Source organism: Anguilla rostrata, chromosome 14 (assembly GCF_018555375.3).
Source record: "Anguilla rostrata isolate EN2019 chromosome 14, ASM1855537v3, whole genome shotgun sequence".
Taxonomy (NCBI): Eukaryota; Metazoa; Chordata; class Actinopteri; order Anguilliformes; family Anguillidae; genus Anguilla; species Anguilla rostrata.
Window position 1 is genome coordinate 10,916,816 of NC_057946.1, and position 24,880 is coordinate 10,941,695.

The 24,880-nt window shown below is 52.8% G+C and overlaps 1 protein-coding gene across 5 annotated transcripts in view; it reads right to left on the reverse strand.

The window, feature by feature from the left end:
- The window catches only part of erbin (erbb2 interacting protein), a 94,823-nt gene that overhangs the window by 36,517 nt on the left and 33,426 nt on the right, over positions 1–24,880 (reverse strand). For 3 of the 5 annotated variants that reach the window (XM_064307355.1, XM_064307354.1, XM_064307358.1), the window contains 3 exons: positions 8,793–8,990; positions 6,423–6,540; positions 385–463 (listed from right to left, as the gene is read on the reverse strand). In XM_064307355.1, the coding sequence (XP_064163425.1) occupies positions 385–463; positions 6,423–6,540; positions 8,793–8,981 (386 nt within the window). In that variant the 5' untranslated portion in view covers positions 8,982–8,990. Of the gene's footprint in view, positions 1–384; positions 464–6,422; positions 6,541–8,792; positions 8,991–22,517; positions 22,539–23,828; positions 24,493–24,880 lie in introns of those variants that run through there. The other 2 variants (XM_064307356.1, XM_064307357.1) reach the window with 2 other exon arrangements.

The following is a 24,880-nucleotide window of genomic DNA, read 5'->3' on the forward strand; positions in this document are numbered from 1 at the left end:
GAAACAATCACAGTAAGTACATAGCGAGGTGAAACAGAGGTGTGAGCATAACAACAGCAGAATGAAGTGACAGTTCGCACGGAAATGATCTAATGACAAAAGGCTGATGACGAAGGAAATTCTACTGAAGAAACCACACACTGCGACTTAATAAACCGCACATCGGGCTACACGGGTGCAGTCACCACACGCCATACAGAACCAGCAAAAACAGACCTCACCACGCCGGAAGTGTGCTCTACATCACATCACCACGTCCTCACTGTGCTCATAGGTTCAGTACATTTTTGGGAGCTTTTTAATTTTTGGTGTGCGGGTATTTTTTTTCTCCTTTTTGGCGGTATGAGAACATCGCCCGCTCTGAGCGCCAGACGCAAGACTTACTTTGAGATGGGGTTCACGCTCGCTTCCACGATGGCCAGCACCTTGCAGTTCTTGATGTTCTCTGGAAACTCCTGGATGCCTATAAAAACCAGCGGGGTGAAAAGCATTAGCGAAAAAGCCGGGCTCCTGTAAAGGAACATTAACAGCGGACAGACTGCCCCCCCCCCCCCGCGCATGGAAATGAAACGAGCAGGTACATTAGCATCTCCATCCATAGCAAAGCACCCGGGCAGCGCTCGCTCTCCGCATCCCTCAGCCTTTATGGGCGGCTTTGTTCTGAGCCGCTGAGGCCTGACGTGCAGCTCTCCAATTTGGGGGGGTGGGGGGGAGACAGGAGAGACGGAGGAGCGGAGGCAGGCGAGAAGCACGAGAGGCAGGGAGAAGGCGAAAAGGAAGGAAGAGGGAGGGAGAGAAAACGAGGGGGGGGGAAGAAACAGATGAGAAAAGAGCGACAGACGTGTTGCGATAAAACAGGGCCGCTTTCTCCAGGGTAGAAAGCAGCGGAAAGCGGTGTTTGGTGACCCCCACCCTCTTAGATCATCGGGGCTCTCTGGGCTTCAGTGGCGGGGCAGCACCATCCCACTCTAAACAGCCAGAGGAGGTGAGTGCTCGGGTGATACATCCGCTCAAAAAAAACCCCAAAAAAACACCGCGCCCGCGCCCGGGCCAGCGTCGAGCCTGCGAGTTCTCATACAGAAGAAAAAAACTTCCCAGAAGGACGGACCGGCCTCGAGGTTAACCACAGAGTTCGGCGCTGAACGTGCTTCAGAGAGAGCGCCTTCTTTTCGAAAATAAACACGCGCCTCAGCCTCCGCAGCGGAGACGCTTCAGCGGCTCCTCAGCGCTCGCGACGGCCGCCGCCAACCGCCGCCGAGCCCCAAGCAGTCATTTTTTACCCACAATTCCACGCGTGCCTGAGCAGAGCGGAGGCGCGAAACCTTTTACCCCACACGGCCGGTATTTACAATGCAAATCTGCGTTCCCTCGGAGAACGCCGATGAAATTTTAACGTAGACCGCTTGGCTTTAACGCGAGACATCGTTGCTGCGCCTGAATAATTCATCGCAGCGAAATGTTTTTTAATTTGCCGATTCGCCCCGTTCGCTGTTCGCAGGGGCCGCCGCAAACCCTAAAAGAGACCCCCGCGACACACCTGCGGTGCCGGAGGTGACTCCGCACACGCGAGCCGCCGCGCGAACCTGTTACAGCCGTGCGGTACTGCGCCACCCGTTACCGCGGGCAACGCCACCTGACCCAGATCAACCTCGCCGCTAACCTCTCAGGCGCCGACCGCGACTGCAGTCGGTCGCTCTGCCGCAGGACGGCACAGGCACGTTTAAGGACGGCTCGAGCGCGGTCTCCGGGGGCCTTGGCCTGGAGAAGGGAGTGTAAAAGAGGCGAAGGGGGTAAGCCCTAGATTTTTATTTATTTATTTTTTTTTTACTTTTTCCATCTTTCATTATCATTTCAAAAAAGCAAGCGCACCAGGAAGTCGAGCTGGTCTCATAGGCGTCCCTGAGCAAGGGCTGTGAAAATGAAAGGTAATTACTCAGCCATTACAGGAAAGCAAACTTCTGTGCGTCAAGGGCGGGGCAGGGCGCATAGCTGCTCAAAGCAGTACACGCAGAACAAAAGACCAACCTGCGGCTTCACGGAACTATTTCCCCGTCAAACCTCGCCATGAAGGACAGCGTCATAGCAACGGAGCCAGTCAAACCGCAACCATGGTCATAGCCGCCAGTCACAGTTACCATGGTCACACGGTCACCAAAGTCACCCAGTCACAGGTTTGAGTATCAGGAAGTCAATCGCCATCACTGCTTAAGGGCACTCAACTGAACTGTGCTGTGTGTGAATACAGATATTAAATTAGAAAGCAGGTCTGAAGGTCCGAGCTCTGAGGAAATGATCCCTCTTGCACAGTAGGGGTTAAATTCGGAACTCACGGCGCCTCCACTCCAACCGAGCCACCCGTGAGGGCGAGAGAGCTGACGAGAGGCGAAAAGAAGAGCGATCAAAAAGCGGGAGGAAAGGCGGGTCTATCGCCCCGCCCACAGAAGGGCCTGACTCGAGCCCTCTGAGCCCCCGCGCTGGAGCCGCGTGTGAGCGGGAGGCGCGGCCCTGGGGGGGGCGCTCCACAATCACGGGGCCGCTCGCGACCCGGAGAGGGGGCAAGCACGTGGGAGAGAGCCACCCGTCAATCAGGCCTGAGCGCAGCGCTCAGCCAACGCAGGAGAGCACGGGATTAGAATTAATTCCATCTGAGCCGAACTCAAACACCAGCCGCAGGACACACGCGCCGGCTCTCTGGAAAGCGTGCGGCAGGCGTCCGTTTCCACGCCGCGCGTCTCACTCGCGTCCAAACGAGAGCTTTTTAGGAAGCGGGCTACCCGTCTGATGAGTCAGACGGGTAGCCGCTTCTAAAAGCTCTCGTTTGGACGCGAGTGAGGCTGGGTTCAGGGGGGAACTGGCCGGAGGAGTCACCCGGTCAGAGCAGGCGAGCGGCTGGGCGCCAGCGGCGACCGCGCTTCATCCCCCCGGCAACCCGCGGCGGAAAGGGCGGCAACCCAGAGGGAAGAGCCTGGGTTCGGAAAAAAGGCCGAGAGACGATGAGGAGTTTCCCCGCTCTCTCGGGGCGAAGTCGAAACGCTGGCGTGGTGAGCGCTGCTCCCCGTCCGGGAAGCACCCCGGGGCCCCGGCGGAGCGGCACGTGGGGCCGGACACGCCCCGGCACTGACTCACCCCTCAGACCTGCGCAAGGCCTTCCAGCAGCTCACCGCCCTTTCCAGTTATTGATGGAAAGACCAGATTCCGCCTCTCCCAGGAAATTGGGGCGATTCCCCCTTCCCCCCTCCCCCCCCCCCCCCACCACACCGGCTAATTCAGACGCAGTGCTAATTAAGCGGATGCGTTCTTCAGTCAAACAGGAAAGCGGTTGCGGTCAGATCGGACTGTGTAACGCGAAGGTTCCCGGTCGTTATGAGCGCGTGCGGTGGAGGCGAGCTGTGAGGACCGCACTGGGAGAAGAGAGCCCTGGAACCATGGATGTGGGGCCGAGGCAGAAGGCTGACCCAGTGCTGCTGCTGCTGTTTGTGATGGGGGAGGGGAACAGGAGGGGGTGAGGGGAGACCAGGGAGGTGAAGGCCTGGGGACCCCTCGCTCTGTTTCTCTGGGCCTGCTCAGCCTCCACTGAGCATAATAGGGTCTGACAGTTCTGGGCTAAAGTGGTGGACAGAGGGGAGGCCAGGTCTGCATTCACTCTGCACCAGGGGAGAGCTAGTAAACACACACACACACACACACACACACACACACGTGCACACACACACACACACACACACACACACACACACACAGACACAGACACAGACACACGCCCGAAAACACACATACACTCACAAGCACAGAGACACATACAAGTACACATGCGCACACACACACACACACACACACACACACACACGCTCGAAAACACACATACACTCACAAGCACAGAGACACACGCAAGTACACATGCACACACTCACGCTCACACTCACATGCACAGACACACACACACACGTGCGCAGACACAGTCACACACTCATACGCACAGGGACCCACACCGCTAATTGAGAGAGCACACACAATGCACAACCGAAATAACAGCATCCAAACCCGTTTTGGAAATACCAGCAACATTCATGCCCCATGTGTCAAACACACAAATACTGGTCACACCTTCACGAAAGTAATGAGTCACAACTCTAAGGTCTTTCACATCCGGCATGTGTGCACTAAATCTGAGCAAATATGAGACGGAAGTTCCTTCGATGCAGTTAAAGATGGCAGATCGTTTATTCCGCTCTGCTGGTCGACAAGGCGCAGAAAGTCACACAGGGAGAGCCTGGAGCCTGCAGCTCAGAGACCTTCCCTGAGGTCACAGCAGAGAGAGCAGGCTGAGCACCATTTCTCACACGCACACACACGCACGCACACACGCACAGCGACACAGCACCTGCCTCTTCACAGACCCGAGTCTGTCCAATAGCTCTCTGCAGCGTGGTGGAACAAACAGCCATTCCTCCAGAGATAATACACAGCCACAAGATACTCAACTCTTGCATCACCTCAGTACCTTCCTTCAATTACAGAAGATTCTTGTTGGAAACAGGAGCTTCCAGGTTCCACTATACGACAGTACAGAAAATCCACAACCACAGTGCTTGGTCACACTCCTTAATGGGTCAGAAGATGCATCAAGTTTGAAATGCTTTGACATCAAAAGGAGACTAAGCCCTCAATTTTATCATGGAGTTGACTATCTTGGCTACATGATCTGCGATTCCTCCATAGATGGGAGGGGGGCTCAGAAAGCACTTCCTGGTAATGTCCAGTAAGGAGGGCTGTAGCGACAGCTACAGGCAGCAGAGGACTATGGGCGTACAGAATGTGAATACCACTCAATGCAGGGACAGCCGCCATTTTTACCTGCAGCTGAACCGCTCCACTAATGAGTGAGCTGTGCACTGGGGATTCAGACAGCGCAGAAGATTGTGATCTGGGAACTAAGTGTCCCAGGGTGAAGTCATCAGCCAATGGCTGAATAAAGTGACTGAATGATGTCACATATCAGGCCGCTCCCCCCTCCCTCACAGATCCCACTGTCTCTTTATACTCGTAACCTTCTCTACATTCCTGCCCTGCAGGACTGAAGCTGATGGCTGGGTATTTATGACTTACTTATATGACCTTTCCAGGATACCATAATCTCAACACCAGATGCTCTCCACTGGGAAAAAAATCATTTTTATTTATTTATAAAAATAAAGGCAACATACAGCTTTTCATTGAACAGAAACATTTTCCTCAACCAACGGAAACAATGGCATTCGAGGCCGCAGTCACAACATGTCCCCCCCCCCCCACCCCCGAGGCGACCGACAGGCAAAGCGTGGCTGCAAGCGGTCCGCAGACTTCCCGCCTCTCTCTCCTGAGGACATTAAGAGCCTGTCTCACTGCGCTCTTCTCATTTTGTTACCCGGGACGCGCTGTCTGGAAGGGGAGGCACTCTGAGCATGCGGCCGGAGGGGGGGGGGGGAGAGCGTCTGAGTCTGAGGCGTCCCGTCTGACACACGCGCAGCTGCCACTATCAGCCCAGAACAGCGCGTGTTCAGCGCCGACGCGGGCGCGGGCGTGGGCTCGCCTCCTCTGTCCGGGACGACCCCGCTGATGGGTGCGCTGGAGCGAGAGCGAGCGCTGTACACAAACACGGTGCCAGCGCACCGCGTTTTTCTGTTTTTCTAGAAGAACGCCTTGTATTAGTTCAACCGTTTTGAAGCATTACGGCGATGGGCAGTTTATTTTTTACAAACGCTTAGCATCAGCTATCAACATTTTCGCCAAGCTAATTGCCAACTTCCTTTGAAGGAATTTTTACCTGTACCTGAGCATTCAGATCCCAAAATCAGTCAACTTTTATCATTGTTTTATCGGTCAACCTAAACACTTTCAGGACATACTGCACCTTAACACTTCCTTTGCCAAACAAAATGACCAAATAAGGACACACTGCACATTAACGCTTCACTAACTCCAGGGTTTTTCCAGCAGTGAAAGGTCTCAAGCGGCTGCCTAAATGCTTTCTCAAGCCGCATGAGCCACCTTACAGGGCCCGAGAGAACAGCTCAGTGAGCACCGGCAGCAGTCCGGCCCTGCTGCACAGAGGAGCGCCCCACGCACCGATGAGCCGTTACGCGCAGATCCTCCTGTACCGCGCGCGGCTCCAGAGGACCGGCCTCTAACGCGGAGGCTAACGCAGACACGCCCGCCGGCGGGGAAATCGCCATCGCAGGACGCCGAGGGACGCGGAGCGGGAGGGTCGTCGATCCCCGAACCGCCCGCTAGGTTAGGCTAGGCTGCCTGGATCTCCGCCGCGCCGCGCCGAATTCACCCGCCCTCTGCGGCGTCACCCGCCACGGCGAGGGACGGATGGGTGGGGGTCGCGGCGTGGTGGGGGGGGGGGGGTTGTCTGGACCGAAGCGGCGCGTTTCGCTTACTGTTCTTGCTGACGTCAAGTTCCCTGAGGTTGATGAGGTTTGCGATCGCCGCGGGCAGCACCGTGATGTCATTATCTGGCATGCTCAGTCGATAGAGCAACTGGCAGTTGAAGAGTTGCTGTGGAGAGATGAAGACGGAGAGAGAAAGTGAGTGAGAGATAAACAATAATAATTAAGGGTTTCAGATGACCTTGATTAGACAACTTTTTGAGCTTAAAATTTTCACTTAATTTACAGCATCAAATGCTGAAAAAATGAATTATCATCAGGTCGATGCTGATAGGTTTATTTTAAACCGTTATCGGCCGAAACCAATATAACCCCAATATTACTGTGCATCCATTCTTAACAGAGCCTCTGACCCACGTTGGACACTACTGCATATTTGCACTTAGGAGAAAGGTGTCTGATTTTTGGATATTTGATATTTTATATAACTACGAGTACCTCTACTCCATCTTAAAGATTCTAAGGTAAACATCTGAATGGTCCATTGTAACATTTGAATGGTCCCCCCCACTTGCATTGGTGTACACATTTCTTAAAGTAGTACCCGTTTCTTAAAGTAGACTCATTTGTATAAGACATGGACGATTGGCAATGGCAACTGGCAAGCTCTTTTAACCGCTTCCGCTGTTTGGCCTGAAACACAGCCTCCACCCTTCTGTTACACTGAGTGCCCAGCTAGGGCGCTTGCCATTAGTAAGTATGTATGTGTGTGCCAAAGTGGTGCTGTTAGGGACTTTGGACTCTTCCGCTGAAACTTCAGCTGGTGCAGGGCCTGGAGAGAAAGGGAAGCACTCGGGAGAAGGCGGGAGGAGGCGTAATAAAATGAAAAATGCAGGGGCTGATTTACAGCTCCGCTGATGAGCCGTCTGGAGGGCCTCGGCGGTGCACAGCGGAGGGCCAGCAGATGTCTGAGCCAATCGCGTCCCCCCCTGAGCGCAGACGCTCCAATCGGACGGCGGCGAGACGACGCCCCGATGCACCACTGCACGCAGCGCCCAGTTAAACCCCAGTCCGCTCGGCGAGGGCGTTAACGCACACCCGCGCGTCACATCCACCTGCTGTCCGGCTCCACCAGGCAATGTGAGGAAGAGTCACTGGACAAACGACGTTCCGTTCAAATGAATGAGTTTAGGACGCCGTGCACGAGTAAGGAACTCATCTCTCGGGCCGAAAGGGGGTGCAGAGCAAAACGCGGTGTGTTTCTCTGGATAGAGGACTTTACAATGCAACACTGTTTCTTTGTGAGGCAAAACAATCAAAGCAATGTGTTCGCTGTGCAGTCAAAGACTTTTCTTTGTTGTTTTGTTTTAAATGGTTACATTTTGGCTTCTTTATTTTCAGTCTTTTTGTCTGTTTTTGGACCCATGAGCGAACCCCGGCTTTTCCTGGCAATAGCGATGGGTGGTACAGAAATCCCCGAAACACATGTTTCGGCCTGAAGCTGAAACAGGAGTTTGGGTTGCTGTGGAGGTTGGAGAGGAGTATGGAGTTCAGACTGGGCTTGGGGTTGGGACAAGAGCTGGGATTGGGCTGGGAAAATGGGCTGGGACTGGAAATGAGTCTGAGTCTGAACTTGACACAGGACACAGGTAGGGGTAGGGACTGAGTTTGGGTTTGGAGTTCAAACTGGACTGGGGGTAGGGGTAGGGATTGAGTTTGGGTTGGGGTTCAAACTGGACTGGGGGCAGGGAGGAATGAGTTTGGTTTGAAGTTGAAACGGACGGAGGCAGGGGTAGGGATTGAGTTTGGGTTTGGAGTTCAAACTGGACTGGGGGTAGGGGTAGGGATTGAGTTTGGGTTTGGAGTTGAAACTGGACTGTGGGTAGGGGTAGAGATTGAGTTTGGGTTTGGAGTTGAAACTGGACTGTGGGTAGGGGTAGGGATTGAGTTTGGGTTTGGAGTTCAAACTGGACTGTGGGTAGGGGTAGGGATTGAGTTTGGGGTTTGGAGTTGAAACTGGACTGTGGGTAGGGGTAGGGATTGAGGTTGGGTAGAGCGTTGAATAGAGATTGGAGTAGTGATTAAAACAGAGACCTGCGCTGGTGTTGGGACAGGGACAAGGGCTGGGTGAGGAGCTTGGGCTGGGTTTGGGTTTTGTTTTACTTTTGCCCACACCTTTGACTTCCGCAGAGCCGCAGGGGTAAATAAAGTATGTGGATGAGCCAGAATACCGGCAATGGCGGTATAATAAGGTGCATCCATTCCAATTAGATCAAGTTTGTTTTGGCCACAGTTGGGGTTAGGGCAGAGTTAGGAATTTGGGTTGGGTTTTTAAGAGCGTGGAGGTGGGACCGGGGCTGGGACCGGGGCTGGGACCGGGGGCAGGACCGCGACCCGGAGGTGGGGAGACAGGCAGCTCACCTTGGGCAGGTCCTCGATCTGGTTGGCGTCCAGGAAGAGCTCCTCCAGGGTCTTCTCGTGGCTGAAGATGTCCTTGGGCACTTGCTCCAGGCTGCAGTGGGAGTAGTCCAGCGACGTCACCGTCTCCTCCTCCCCCCGCAGGCAGCGGCACGGCACCAGCCGCACGAACAGGTTCCGCTTGCTCGTCATCCTCAGGCACTGCGGGGCACAGAGGCGCAGCCTTTACCGCGGCTGCAGGGGCCGGGGCCGCGGCGCTACGGGGCCCCCGAAGCTCCAGGGGCCCCAGCGCACGTTCAGTCGTCTGAGCAGAGTGACAACGCGCGGCCGCCTCAAAACTGAGACCAGGCACAAACAAAAGGTCTGCAAAGACACACTGGTTGTTTTTTCTTTCTATTATCCCCCAAGAGCATTCCGGTATTACCTAATAACCTGTGCAATCTACACTTTGCTATCAAACACAAGCATGCTATAGGGATTGAAAGGGACTTCTCTATATTGCCCATGATAAATAGACTGGAGGGGCTACTCAGATCCCAGTGTTTTCACATTAACACATATATTCAGAAATGCCATCTGAATCATGGTTACTTCTTCCCTGAAAGTGTGGGTTTTAAATGTCCATGCACGCCATAGAAACACACATTTTACACCATTCTGTGACATTCCTCAAGGATCTCTCCTCTTACCGGTTTAAAACTGGACACAGCCAGTCATCTGAATCTGACTGGCTTGCCAGCCTGTCCATCATGTTTCGACACACAACTGTTTAGCATATTCAGAGCAAGGCAAAGGGCTTTTTTTCTTAAAATCACCCCTGGGACAGAACGTAAAGTGGGGGTCGTAGTTATGCTGTCAGCGCACACAATGAGCTCTGGTCACCCAAGCTCCGCCCCCAAACACCCCTGCAGCACCTCTTCCCTCCTCCAATTCATTATTTCCTTCCTCCTCTCAGACAGTTCCTCTCATCAATCTTACTCATCGGCAGTGTCAGGAGGAACACCCCCTCCGTCTGCGAGGACACCAGAGACTGCCACAGCAGGGGACAACACACACACACACACACCAGCACGCACTCACACTCACGCTCACACACACTCACCCTCACACCGCAGTTTTTTTTAAATACAGGAAAATCTTTCAGTTTTCCTTTAGCGAACATTTCCATGTCTATCAACACCTTCACTAACACAAGGTGAATGCTTCGCCTCCACGTCAAATGTTTTTTTTTTAATCGATGGCAAAATGCACACTCACCATAGCAAATGAATTACTGCAGGTGCATCACTAACCACATAACGTATGCTGAAATCATTCACCCTCTGCCCTCTCTACACGGCCTGCCTGGCACTCCTGGCCCTGCGGAACAGGTGCCATCCCAGCCTGCGTAAAGGAGCTGTCCTGGTGAGAAGCCAGGCCTTCCCTCGCCAGAAAAACACAAACCCTGCTGGCGTTACTAGTGTGACCCGCCTCTACGTGAGGAATCCACACGCTGTTTTTGTCCGGTTTTCTGTCCTCGAGTAAAACTAGGGGCAGGCCACGCCAAGTGTTTGTACGTGAAAAAATGAGCAGAATTCCCCAGTGGGAGGGCATTGCATAGCATCGTTACTACAGTCGGTCAAAGACTAGCGACTTGCCTCACTTCATTGAATAAGACACTTGACCTTTAGACAATACTGCTTTATACTGTGTCTGCAAAACAGCTCATTTTAATAAAACATTCCAGTTTCTGAGCAAGTATGAGATAAATTCAGAAAAACACCCACAGCCACGAGAGAATCTACTCAGAAATTCACCAGAAACCTCCCCTCCCCCAGAAGGAGCGGTTTACAACCCCGGTCTGAGCACAAAAAGCATAGCCCATGCTCAAAATAACTTCCAGTTACATTTCTCTCAGACCGATTAATCATGTGAACTAGGTGCAAGAGCAAACCGTAATTTACATTCTGGAAGAACAGGAAGTCGAACTATTGCACATATTATATATTTGGCAACAAACTCCTTCAACCATAAACCACGAAACCACTCAAAATAGACCCCACAAAACAAATGAAATGGGCCATGTCACATCTTCCGTTTGCATGTGACTTTCCTGTTTGTGGGATCCCAAAGGTTCTCTGAGAGATCGTAAACACTGCGAGTAATACAGAGTGAACATGGGGCTGCAGCGGTTGTTGACGCGCTCTCATACGAACCCGGGGCGCTAGGCTAGGCTACATGATCGCGATAGAGAGCCGAGCCGACCCGGAAGTGCGCGGCCGGTAGTGCGCGCTGGCCTATGGGAGCCTGGGCCTGCGGTTGTCACGGAGGGGAGGAAACGAGGTGGGCGTGGCTCCCTGTGGGCGGGTGGAAGCCCTGCCCCCGGCCCTTCCGTGAGGGCGCGGCGGGGGCACCCTTGGCCCTCTGAAACCCGACACAGAGGGGGAGCGCAGAGCGGCCATGTTTCCCACGCCGCCGCCGTGGTTACAGGGGGGGTTCCTGCCGAGACTCTGACCACAGCCACGTCCGACGAGAGCGGTAATCCCTGGGTAATTGAGTTTATCGCGGGGGATGGAGTGAAAGGGGGGGGGTAGGGTACAGGACAGGACGTGCTCTGTGGAGGAACACTCGGGCTGATCTCCCGTTCGGCCTGGAGACTCAGAGCAGCTGCACGCCCCTCTGGACCGCATTACAGAGCCCAGCCACCGCGTCCCCTCAGCACCATGCAGTGCACCATTCAGTTTATCACAGCGCAGATACTCCAGCGCTCTCCTTACATCATCTAACAAGCAGGGTCCTTACTTAGACTGCATTTCTCCACAGGGAAAGAACACAGACACCTAACCCTCTTTATCCACATAAAGATGAGCAGGACACACATGTGTGGGAATGCTCATATGAAGAGTGAGAGAATGACCTCACAGGAAATGGGCAGGACCTATATGTTGACGGACACACTCGACTGGAAAACGAAAGCAGGATTTGCTTTAAATTCCACATTTCCTGCTGTAGGCAGAATCCAATCCCCAACGACCACGAGAACCATTAACTTACGCAGAGGGAGTTCTCTTCCAATTTCTTGCTCTTCTTTCTAAAGAACAGATACGAACAACATCCACGCGATTCGAAACAGAAACAGCACGCTCACAGCCGATGTGATTCAGAACAGGAACAGCGTAGTTACGAATGAGAGGCGTCAATTGTAAAGCGCTTTGGATAAAAGCGCTATATAAATGCAGTCCATTCAGTCACAGCCGAGGCAATACAGAACAGAAACGGCAAGGTTACAGTTGATGCAATTCGACAACAGAAACAGCAAGGCCACGGCCTCAGGCGCTGGCTCAGAGCGAGGAAAGCATTTCAGCAGGAATTTCTTTCTACAACCTGCTATGACTTCCAACATAGCTGGCTTATGTTCTCAGGCTTCTGTCTATTTCTCTTTCTCTGGGTTGTTTTATTCTCTCCTGTTGAAAACGGCACAAACAGACTGAAAGGTTCTCTGGCTGGCATCGCTCGCTGCGCTCTTCACACGGGGGCGGAGCCTGATGCAGTCAGATGGGAGGGGCCCCAGCAGCAGGGATTCGGGGGCCCGTGTGAACCGCAGAGCTGCCTGCCCTCCTCTTCACAGGCCTGTGTGAGACCTGCCTTACGCAGCAGAGCCAACACAGACACAGGCTGGAAGTACCAAAGCCTTCAGCACAGGCCACCCGCTGCATGCACAGGTAATTAATCGCTCAGGCAAGTTTCTGCTCGTAGGAGCCGAACCGTGATCAGAGCCGGTCCAGCACTGAGGGGCCCGGCTCTGAGGGGCCCGGCTCGGAGGGGCCCTTCCAGCTCTGAGGGGCCCGGTTCTGAGGGGCCCTTCCGGCTCCGAGAGTGTTTCCTGCTCCCCAGAGCAGGACGGGGTGGGGCGGGGCGAGGGGGCGGGCTCACCTTCCTGGCTCCCCCACCTCAAACACACGCCTCCAGCAGGGAGAGAGAGAGCTCCTTCAGGCAGGGCTCGAGGCTGCTCCCCCTCTACACGGCGCTGCTAGCGGAGCGAGCAGCAGTTCCCAGCCCACGCACGGCGGCAGCGTGGCAGCGCGCAGTCACACCGTACGCTAAGGGCCCTCACACCATAAGGACGCCAGCTCAAACGCACACACACACACACACACACACACACTCATCTGAGCGACGGCGGCGGCTGCGGCGCGGAGCCTGCAGGCTTCATTTGCACCCTTCAGATGAAGCACACAAATGAGCAGCTCATCATTCAAAACACACCAGGAACGGGTTAGCCTGCTCATTCACCAGGTCTGACAGCATTTTTACCACGTCTTCGTCACGAAATAAACAAGCCGCACATAATTAAACGATCAAGTCCAGATTTAAAAAACGAGTTTCCTATGATCCTTATAGGGACAGGTTAAAAATCTGTGTCCATAATCCACAGTAAAGCCATTTAAAAGGCACAAATTGACAGCATTAGCAGTATTTATAGATGGCTCACATCTAGCTGATATGGCAGAATGGGATTAGTGAGAGTCTTAGGGAGGGGATGTTTAATCCAGACCCTATGCTGTAGCTGCGGCGCTGGGTTCGACGCGGAATTAGGCCAAGCTGCTGAAAAACACGGCGTTCCACTCCGCTCCAGGGAAAAAGGAAAAAAAAAAAAAACAAGCGAAGAAAAGCTAGCGCTTCCCCTACCGCACGCGCTCCGCACACAACACAGAGCTCGCGCCGAGCGCTCGGGGCTGGAGCGCTGTCTGAGCGCGGAATGAGCGCTGGAACGACGCTACTGAGGAGCCCCGCTGTGCTTCAGAAGGAAAAGGAAAACAAAAACCAACACACGCATCTGACAGACACACAGCCTTTTATGTAGCTGCACGACAATGTTATCCTTCACAACAAACGACCATCGTAATGAGATGTTAATGTTCTCAGTGACAACGTTCACACGCACACAATATTCCGGCCACGGCCATTGTTCGGAATAAGCCGTTTGCACGGCTACTGAGAAATGAATGTTCCCGTTTACATGCAGCTGTGCAGTCACAGATTAAACGTAAAATGGCCGCGTAACTCTACGTCCCTCAGGCTCTTTATTTACCTGTTAAATTTCTAACAGCAGAATCATTTCTGCTTCCATCCAAAAACGTTGCATCAGCTTTGCTGGGCATGGCTAGCTGGTCTGGCTCATTGAAGCGCCATGGGTAGCCTAGTAACAGCAGTGCCAACCGTAGACAACGCCCTCAGGTCGTACGCGTTGCAAACGGTCACGGAAACCCTGACTGAGATGGATAATCCAAATAAGCTGTATACATGCCCAAATAGCACTCCAATAACCCGACTAATATAGACGTACGCCACATGTCTTAATCAGAATATGCCGTATATAAAATAAGGTCTTATTCCGGGCTTTTAAATCAGAATATGCAGTTTACATGACGCATATCTTATTTGGGACATTTTCATTCGCAGCTCCTTGGCAGGTCACAAATAAAAACATGCCGATAAGCAATCCACACAAACAGATAAACAGAGCACTAAAATAGACAGGCCTACATGATACGCACTAGAGATTGACAAGTCTAGTTTTGCAAGTTACAAAACTGAAAAGCCTTCGTAAAGGACACGTACATTAGAAATTAAGTCGGGTGCAGTCCGCAAATCGGTGAGTGCATGTTTGTTCAGCTAAGAGCCAGATTTTTAGTTTGGCTTTAAAACTTAAAAAATGGCCAACTGCAGACAGAAGGGTACAGAGCAATCTCCTCTGCAAAACCGCTCTACAGCATTTAGAGCTGCCCCCTGCTCGCAGTGTGACATCACGAGGTGGAGGAGGGGCTAAATTGTGCAGAGACGTGTGTGGATAGGGCTTTTTACTCAGTCTTTCTAAAAGCAATTTTGTGTACAGACTTTAAAAGTTTAATGGTTGTTTTTCCAGCCTGATCCCCTGGTTGTAGTGCAAAATAGGACAAGTGAGAATCATGGCGTGCATGAATATCTTAAGCATCCATAGAGAGACAGGCTCTAATTTGTCCAAAATTTGCTGAATTATATTAGATATTTTCTGCCATTTTTTAAATGTGTTTCTTAGAATTGAGATTGGAGTCCAGGATGACGCAGAGATATTTGTAATTAGTAACTGTCAATCTTTTCCCCCTAAATATCAATGTCAGCATGAAGTGGCAGCATTTGGCTTTCTGAAAAATTATTCCCACAGTTTTGCGGACTTCATTAACCTTCAGTGACAATTTCAGACGAGTGCACCTGCTAAGCGAACACCTAGTCCCTTCAAATCCTGATGATCAAATTCCAGCGCACTGCACTGTTCTTCCTGTGTGCAGTGCATCATGGCAGAACGGTAAAGCAGAAACTGTGGCTGTGGGCCACTGCTGCAAGCAGCCTATGACGTTAGTGGCAGGATGTGCATACACACACACACACACACGCACACGCACACGCACACGCACACGCACACGCACACGCTCACACACCCAAATTCCGCCAGTCCCTGAAAGCGAGTTTCAAAATGTCTGACTGCCACTGCCCTCCAGACGCCGAGAGCAAGCGACCGCGTACGATAGGCCACAGAAACGCACGCTCGCATTAACAAGGCTGGCTCACGAAAGCGGAACGATTTCCCCGCCTGAACTTTCAGAGCTCTGATAACGTCAGGCCCCTCACAAACCACAAGGAGGCCTTTTTCTGAGAGCTGGAGAGCAGCGGTAAGTGCGCCGTGCTGCAGCGCGCGCAGACGCGGCTGTGTGAGAACCCGGGCGTCCGGTTGCAGGTCAGGAAGAGGCTGACGGAGGTATCGGATGAAAAGGTCACGGCGGGCCTGGTGTAGAGCGCGCTGGAGAAGGGCGAGCTCACAGGGTTTTATTTCCCTCTTCTGCTCGGTGACAGCGTCCGCCTGGCCCCCCCCACCTCCACCCGCACCCCCCCGCCGCCGCCGCGGCTGCCAGCGGGCGCCCTTTCAATTATTCACGCGGGAGAGGGATCGGGTTCGAGAGACCGGCACGCCGCCGCTTCCTGTCCCCCCCGCCTGCCACGGACGCGCTAATCGCAGACCTGAGCCCGGCGCATCTGCCCCAGCTGGCCGGCCGGAACATTCTGGAAAAGCCACCGTGCGTCGGGCCCGTCCTCTGTGGCACAGATTACAGTTCTGCCGCTGCTCCAGTTTACACCCCCCCCCCCCAGACTCAGGGGAAAACAAACCACACATTGTTCCTGCGCTGAACTGGGAGGGGCGAATGTGATGGGGGCCTCACTGTCACTGCCCTGAAGACTGGGATGGAGCCACACGATTGGTCGGTTTACACCAGAGCCGCCCTCCGTGAAACCCTTGAAACCAATTTCACAAACTTCGGAAGCACTTTCAGGACATATCCACACTCAGTGCTCTTGGTTAAGATGAGGCTCAAATCTTTTTACATTTTGACGGTCTTACACACCAAACTCTACAGCATCACCAAAGATGGACAAGCGAATAACAGCCTCTATTATGGAGTAGCCAGCTGAAAAGTATTTGACTCACGTGAACGATAATTCGTATACATTTAAAACAGAACTGGATTCCACTGTTGCTTCCTGAGCGAAACCGACGGCTTCGGTTTAAAAGCGCTAGCGTTGAAAAGCTGCTCGTTACGACGCTTTGCGTCGGCGACTCCACGCCAGGCTCTTCCACCGTCGTGGCCATAATTGCATCATCATTATCCGGACCGCAGCTGTTCGGCTCCCGGCCGCGGCCCTCCGGGGCCAGACGTTAAGGCTCTCATTAGCGGTCCGCTGGCGCTCAGGGGAACCCGCAGGACACGCGGTTAGCCAGCGGGTCACGGGGGCCACACACCGCCATCCCGCTGGGAGACGCTGCAGCCCGACCCAAACTAACGTTTCAATATCCATTTCATATTTATTTATAGCAAACTGTGCACAATTACAGCATGGGCAACTTCCTGTTGCAGATTCAAAAATTCCAACTGCAAATCGGGTCAGGAAATGGATAAAGCCTCAACGTTAATGGTCGCTTAGTAGCCAAGGGCAACCATAACAACACCGCTGGCCATTCTAGTCAATTCTTAATACAGCGCATGCACACATGTCGCCTGCTGAAATCATTACACTGAAAGTCCTGTGCTTCCAACACAGGTACCACTGAAACGAGAGTTGACGTCTGCTACATTTTCAAACCAGTTGGCTAAACGCGCTCAAGAAGACTATAATATCATGTTCAGCTGGTCTCTATGGCCTTCGGCAACCAAGAGATATAGCCTATTGCGACTTACTGTATTTATTAGGTTCCGTTCGATCAAGCTTCGCTAATAATGCTAATCTTTTTTTGAATAAAATGTGAGTAATTCCAAAAAATGTAGCTACGTTTTTCAACAGGACCGGAGCGTGAGCTGCTTTAATGGAGGGAAATCCGGTTCATTCAAGCCACTAAAAACCGATGAGCGGTAGCCCTGCGCAGCGGCGCGGCCGTTTCCGGTGAGAAAACTCCACCGATCCCAAAGCGAGCAGCTGCGGAGCACAGGAGCCAGGGACTCAAGGACTAAAGGCCAGCGTGGGCTAATTAGATCTGCCGAAGGGGTGATGAATCGCCCGCGCCGGACCCACCAGACGAATAACTAATACCCAGCGAGCTCCATTCATTACGGCTCGCAATCAATGAGCCCCTAATAATAGCAGGGAAAATGAGTCTCGCCGTGCCGGGGACAGGCAGGCCGGAGAACCTGAGCAGGCCTCACGGCAGGGCGGAGCAGAGCCGCTCTCACCGCAGAGGGAGTCAGGTAGCGGGTAGCGCTATAAAAGAATGTGATTAAAGCCGCGACTGCCAAACGAAAATCCATTTGGACGCGTTTCAGACTCCTTTATTCATTACGAGTCCCTTCCCTCCCCCACTGCACAATGTTTCTGCATTTCTCTCTTTACCCACAATGCCCTCGGCGAGCAGAACGTTCTGTTCCGTGCAAGTCGCAGCGCCATCCCAGAGAAACATTCGCGGGGCCGTGATTAGCTTTAGCCACAGCCCAGCAGTTCGCCCATTAAGAAAATGAGCAGGAGCTAATCTGATTGGCAGAGAAAGGGTTTCCCACAGCCTGTCACGGCAGGGCGCGAGCGCGCACGTCTCCGAACGGGTGTGGCGCACGGCGCTGAACGTCCCCACAGCAACATCTGCGAGTGTCCGCGTTCACCAGGAGAGCCAGCGTCCGAGTTCACCAGGACAGCCAGTATCCGCGTTCACCAGGAGAGCCATGGTCGGGGTTCACCAGGAGAGCCAGTGTCAGCGTTCACCAGAGACCATGGTCGGGGTTCACCAGGAGAGCCAGTGTCAGAGTTCACCAGGAAGCCAGGGTGTGGGCGTTCACCAGGACCAGCCATCGTCGGGCAGTCTCACCAGGAGAGCCAGTGTCCGAGTTCACCAGGAGAGCCAGCGTCCGCGTTCACCAGGAGAGCCATGGTCGGGGTTCACCAGGAGAGCCATGGTCAGGGTTCACCAGGAGAGCCATGGTCGGGGTTCACCAGGACAGCCATGGTTGGGGTTCACCAGGAGAGCCAGGGTCGGGGTTCACCAGGAGAGCCAGTGTCCGCGTTCACCAGGAGAGCCAGCATCCACGTTCACCAGGACAGCCATGGTCAGGGTTCACCAGGAGAGCCAGTGTCCGCGTTCACCAGGACAGCCATGGTCAGGGTTCACCAGGAGAGCCAGCATCCGCGTTCACCAGGACAGCCATGGTCAGGGTTCACCAGGAGAGCCATGGTTGGGGTTCACCAGGAGAGCCATGGTTGGGGTTCACCAGAAGTTCATGGTGGGGCACCCTGACCCTGCTACACACAGCTGTAAAGCTGAAGCCCCACACAGGTCTGCAGGACCCGCAGCGCTGCGGGCGGAGTCACTGACAGGACAGCGGCTGCGGCTTCGTGCGCTTCACCGTCAGCCAATCAGCTGCGCGTCAGAGCCCGTGCAGTGTAAGGGGGTGAGAAACATGCATGGACCCTGGACCCCAACCACAGGGTTATAAACAGGGCGTGGCTCCCCAGCCAGTCAAAGCGATGGGCCCCTACATGAGGCTTGAGGCCACATCTCATTTTATCAAGCTCCATGCTCACCACAGCGACACTACTAAAAATCACTCATTCATTTTCATTTATTCATATTCGTTTCAGTTTGCAATGAGCGCACTGGGAAACTGCTGCCAGTTTGAAAATAAAACCTGCTGAGACCAGACCTCTGAGTGACTGAGAACCACTTCCTGTGAGACTAACAGAAAGCAGAAAACATAAAGTAAGGGGGGGGGGGGGGGGGTTTGTCTCACTTGTAGAGCAGCTACGCTCGTTGTACACAAAACGTTCTCAAAAAAGAGCTTTTTCATGCAAACTATTTCCACCCTGGAGAGTTCACTTTGGGTGAATTATCATGAAAGGCGTAAGCCTACATTAAATGTGACGGGTGAATTTAGCCAGGAACGAGGATGTGACTAATAATGGTAAATAATTAGCGATCGGCGCTCGTGCACTATTTGGGGCTGCGTCTGCGTTGTGGAGAGGCGCACACACACTGGTTAGAGCCTCCACACTGGGGCTCGTGTTCCAGTAAACGCACCTGACCCCCCCCGGCTCTCCGAGCACCGCGCCTTATCAATTATGAACGCGCGGCTTTATTTAGACGTCCTCCCTCTCCGCCCGCCCCTGACTTTTCAGAAAGGGGGGGTGGGGGGCGGGGCCGGGGACCGAGCCAGGGCCGTAAATAGCAGCCCGAGCGAAGCGCCCTCCCTCCTCCTGCGAGGGAAGTCGTTAATTAAATATGAGATTGAGCCCCGGCGCTGGAGGCTGCCAGAGGCCAACGCCCCCGGCCAATCGGGAGACGGCACCGCCGGGATCCCTAACGGCAGCACTGGGCTTAAATTATGTCCCCCCCCCCCTAGACGGGGTCATGAAAACAAGCAGCCAAAAGGTTATTTAGTCTTGCCTTATTACCTCAGAGCAGAACGTAGAGAGTCACCGGACTTTAAAAATGAGTTCGCCGCGCTGCCTAGCAACCCAAAGGCTACGGCGTCGCCACAAGCATTCCTCTGGACCGGACTGCTGATTTCATTACACTGCTTTCTATGGAAAGCCTTCATGAGGGACAAACAAGAGACCCTATATGAAACATGTACAACAGCAGCTCAGCACTGGTGAAGACGGGAGTTTGTGCTTCCATCTCTCAAACTCCTCGCTCTATAATGTCAGTGCTGATCTTTAAGCCATAACCATCTTTAAACCTGCGCTCACTCATTTAAACTATATCAACCTGCCCACACTTAGGGTTTAGTGTCAAAATTATAGTGTCAAACATCCTTTTGAAGTAACTTCACCCGGTGATTACCAATGAAATGCAATAGAATTTCCCATCACAGTGAATTGTGGTTATTTGCTGAAAACAAAATGGGGTCTTGCAAGCGACAGAGTCTGAGTAGGAAAACAGACACGGCTAAAAACATCACTGTTCATATCACTACGGTACATGACTACCCAGGGGTTAGGTCTGGAAACAATGATGTTCTGACATGAAAGGAACAGGGCATATCACACAGAGAACAGCCAAATTCAAACATGTTTCATTTCTGGAGGGATAGAAAAGAGTATTTGCCTTCAGCCAATACAATATCTGCCAGAATCTTAAATGATTTGAGGCCAGTAGCTTGTAAATCCTTGGTCATAAAAGTCATTTCAGGTATTAATAGAGTCGGTATATTATTCTTACAGTAGGGGAAGCTCGACCCTAATTTCTTCAAACAGCTTTATGGCACATAGCCTAGATGCAGGCTGCCGTAAGGTTCTATGCAAGGCAGCCATACGTGCACATCCAGCTGCTGATGAACTGGTAGCATTTAGAATTCTGAACTCAAAATCATCAGCTGGATTAGCAGTTGGAGCAGTAGCTACGCGCCCTGTGAACAGACTACATTTAGCACATTCAAAACCAGCATTCCATCATCATCTACAGCGCTCCCTACAGTGCATTAGCTCCTGAAAGTTGACGTGTGCTAACCGGGAAAAATTAATTAGGAGCACACCTACTAATTGTGATTTATCAGTGCGCTCCTAAATATTTCAGCTCAGGAGCGCACGTGCTCCTTCGGAAAATGTAACGGTGGAGCCCTGGGTGGAGTGGATCAGCGTGTGGTACAAGGGAGATGCAGCAGCCATCCATTTCAGAGATCAGTCACCAAACTAAACTTACAAATGAAGGGAAGGCCTAATTTGGAAACTGTGCATCTGCACACACACACACACAGAGTTGCAGGCACGGGAAAGGCGAAATGTGCTAAAGAATAGTGCCCCTTTCACCAAGGAGGCTTAAAAATCTAAAAATACAGCAGTGCCATGACAACCTCTGGAGAGCCTCTACGCGGCCGGCTTCTGCATTCCCCCGGCTTCCTGGGTTGAGCACCACGAGGAGAGAGAGAAGAAACAGGCTGAGCAGGACCGTGGAAATATTTACACCGCGTAATGGGGGAACAATGGATTAACCTCTGAACCGTGTGAAAAGCAAACGTTCGGAAAGGCCGATTCCACCCCGATAGACGTCCAGCCCTCCACAGCGGTGGCTTCAGAGCCTGGCCTCCGGCCACAGCTTCACTGCCTCCGCAGACGGACAGCTCTCAGATAAGCGCTAACCGCCATCGGAAGGTTCCGCGAGATCGCTGTGCATGCGGCTAAAGCCACTGTTCTCCCGCTGCGAATGTGAATGTCCTGTTTGTTTCTCTGCAGACTCAGCCGGGGGGGCGGGGGGCGGGGGGGCGGGGGCACCCGCGGGCACGGGCGGAGCAGGTGGGAGGCGCGGCGCCGGAACTTTCCGCAGGGCAGGTGAGCCGCGCCCGTCCGAGCGAAACCTGACACTAAAACCGAGCGGAAAGGCCGTCTCCAGCGCGCGCGAGCTCGCGACCCTCCGCTCACCAGAGCGCGACCAAAACACTCCCAACTCCTCCTTCACTCCCTCCACCTCCCCACACTCCCTCTCTCCCTCCACCTCCCCACACTCCCAACTCCTCCTTCACTCCCTCCACCTCCCCACACTCCCAACTCCTCCTTCACTCCCTCCACCTCCCCGCACTCCCAACTCCTCCTTCACTCCCTCCACCACCCCACACTCCCAACTCCTCCTTCACTCCCTCCACCTCCCGCCGCCAACTCCCAGCTGCCCCCGTCCACACCCACACTCCCAACTCCTCCTTCCTCCCTCCACCTCCCCACACTCCCAACTCCTCCTTCACTCCCTCCACCTCCCCACACTCCCAACTCCTCCTTCACTCCCTCCACCTCCCCACACTCCCAACTCCTCCTTCACTCCCTCCACCTCCCCACACTCCCAACTCCTCCTTCACTCCCTCCACCTCCCCACACTCCCAACTCCTCCTTCACTCCCTCCACCTCCCCACTCCCAACTCCTCCTTCACTCCCTCCACCTCCCCACACTCCCAACTCCTCCTTCACTCCCTCCACCTCCCCACACTCCCAACTCCTCCTTCACTCCCTCCACCTCCCCACACTCCCAACTCCTCCTTCACTCCCTCCACCTCCCCACACTCCCAACTCCTCCTTCACTCCCTCCACCTCCCCACACTCCCAACTCCTCCTTCACTCCCTCCACCTCCCCACACTCCCTCCCTCCATGCCTTCTCTTCTCCTTTAGTCTTACTGGACCCTTCCCGCTGCCCCTCTCCAAAATCACCTCTCTTCCCTTTGCTTTATCTACCCAACACCCCCCCCCACACCTACCTTTTCATCCCAACATCATGCCCCCTCTTCATCTATTCATGGTCTTCGTTCATCTATTCCTGTCCTCACTCCTTTCATCTGTTCCCCTCTACCCATCCTGACAGCTCTCCTCTCTGTGCGTCTCCTTCTCTTCCCCTTCTCCATCTTCATTGGCCCCCTGCCTGTGTACGTGTGTGCTGATTGGTGATAAGGGAGGAATCTAGGCGGGTGCTCCGTGTCATCAGCGGGACACGTGGCGTCGGCAGCCCCGTGCCTCAGGCTCCGCCCCCCCTCCACTGCCCCCCGGGGGTGTAAGAGGATACATGTGAGAGGAATGGACGGGTTTCTGTGCGTCCTGTTGGAGGGGGTTTTTCACTCCCACACTAGTTTCAGTTCTCCACTCCAACACAATGAGCGGTGGGAGATTAGTGAAGCGCTGATTGATGTCAACACAGCACCAAACCACAGCTGGCCACCTAATGCGTGGAATTGAAAGACAAAAGCTTCAGCCCACTAAATCCAAGGCTCCCGATTACCACAAACCTCCACTGTCCCTACCAACTGCCAAAGTTTTTAGACAATACTTACTCAATGAATGGCTCACCTTTACATGGTTTAGGCAAGCTTTATTTTATGGGGCTATTCATATAGGTCTAGTTAGAACACATTTAGTTAAATACAATGTTACACATTAATTATGCAGGACTGCTTTATTTAACTGGTTAGTAGACAGTGGGTGATGAACTTCCTGTTTTAGAATGTGAATCGTTAAATCTTTGTTAAAATGCCAAATATTGTTTTTGTTTTTTATGAACGTCTAACATTTCTAACATGGACATAAATAGCTCCGTCTTTAAACTTATTTTATTATTTTGAAATAGCCTCTCTTATTAACGAGCATAGTAGTTATTTTTACCAAGTGCTATGAGTATTCCGTTTGTACATCTGCACAAGCTTCAAACTTAAGAAAACACTGCGCAGTCGGGAGCCGCCTTTTCACAGTTATTTCATGACAGGTTGTTTCTTAGAAGCGCCTCAGCGAGGCGTCTCCGTGGTAACCTGGACAGACACAATGGGGTCAGGCCCGCGTCTCCGCGCACGCGCCGCAGTCAGCTGGAAACACGAGAACTTGCGATACGCTTCGTCTGGTGTGCCATTACATCGCGCACTCTCCGTCAAACCGGCTTTTCAGAAAAGGCGCTGCGGCCGGCTGCGCGAGGGTACACAGAACTAAACCTACCGAAACACGCGATAAAATCTTTTCCTCTTTGATTCGGGTTACACTCGCGCTGTAGCCCCTGCAGTTAAAGACAGAGATACAGAAATACCTACGGAAACTCTGCCGCTGCCGAGATGTGTTCGTTTCCGAGGCAGATGCGCTCTGCTTGAAAGGACGGGTGACGCTCGGCCCCGCTGCTGTTAGAGTTTCCCCCAGCATGTGATTTTGAGCATGCCGGCACCACTGAAGAGTCATTTCCCATCAGGTGACACAACACCCAAACTGCTCTGTACGTGTGAACCGCAAGCATCACGGTCAGATCTAGATTCACTGCACACTTCCTCATAAATTTTAAATGCACCGTCTGTCTTACAGGATCTGGTAATTCCAGGTGAACAGAGCAGGTCTACATTTGCCCCAGGAGTAATTACAGCAGCACTGTTTATGAGTAGGAAGATTAAAAAGATGGCTATTGCTCAATAGGTTAAATGTCATTGGCTTCTTTAATTCCCATGTGGCTGCAGCAATTATGGTAAATTCCCAAGTGAGGTTCATCCTTTCTTAAAAATAGAAACAGGAATCATGTGAACATGTGTGTAACTGATATGAGCCCATGCAGTTGAACCAGCAACTGAACTACAGAAAACTATGGCCTTTCTTGAATTTCCAGTTACACGTCGTCGTAAAGGTCACCTGCAGGGGAACTACGAGAAAACAACGCGGTCATGGGCTGCCCTTGAATGCAGAAATGTATAAATCTAAGTCTTATAAAGACAATTTATAAAGTCAAAGATTCTGTGCAATGAATGCATTCATAACATCAAATTTCCCCTGAAAAAACTGCTTTGGACGCCATTCATTTAGTTCAATTTATTTCCAAGCTCCAATGTGTTATATAAATAAACCCCTTCTGTGTCAGAAAGCGCACTGTGAGCTTTGAGACCTTCAGGAAACGTGAGTGACAAGCCGCGGTGGAGGGTGCTGGGGGCTCCCTGATCGCTCCCCACGGGGGTGACTCACGCCCTTACAGACAGACTGAGGGAGATCGCCGTCACCGCGACAGGACGCCAGCTTCCAGGGCGTTATGACAACAAGCAGAGAGTTCCGCCACTCGCCCTTTAGAGGATACTGGCCCTCGCGGAAGGAGAACATTAAAGCTACAGCA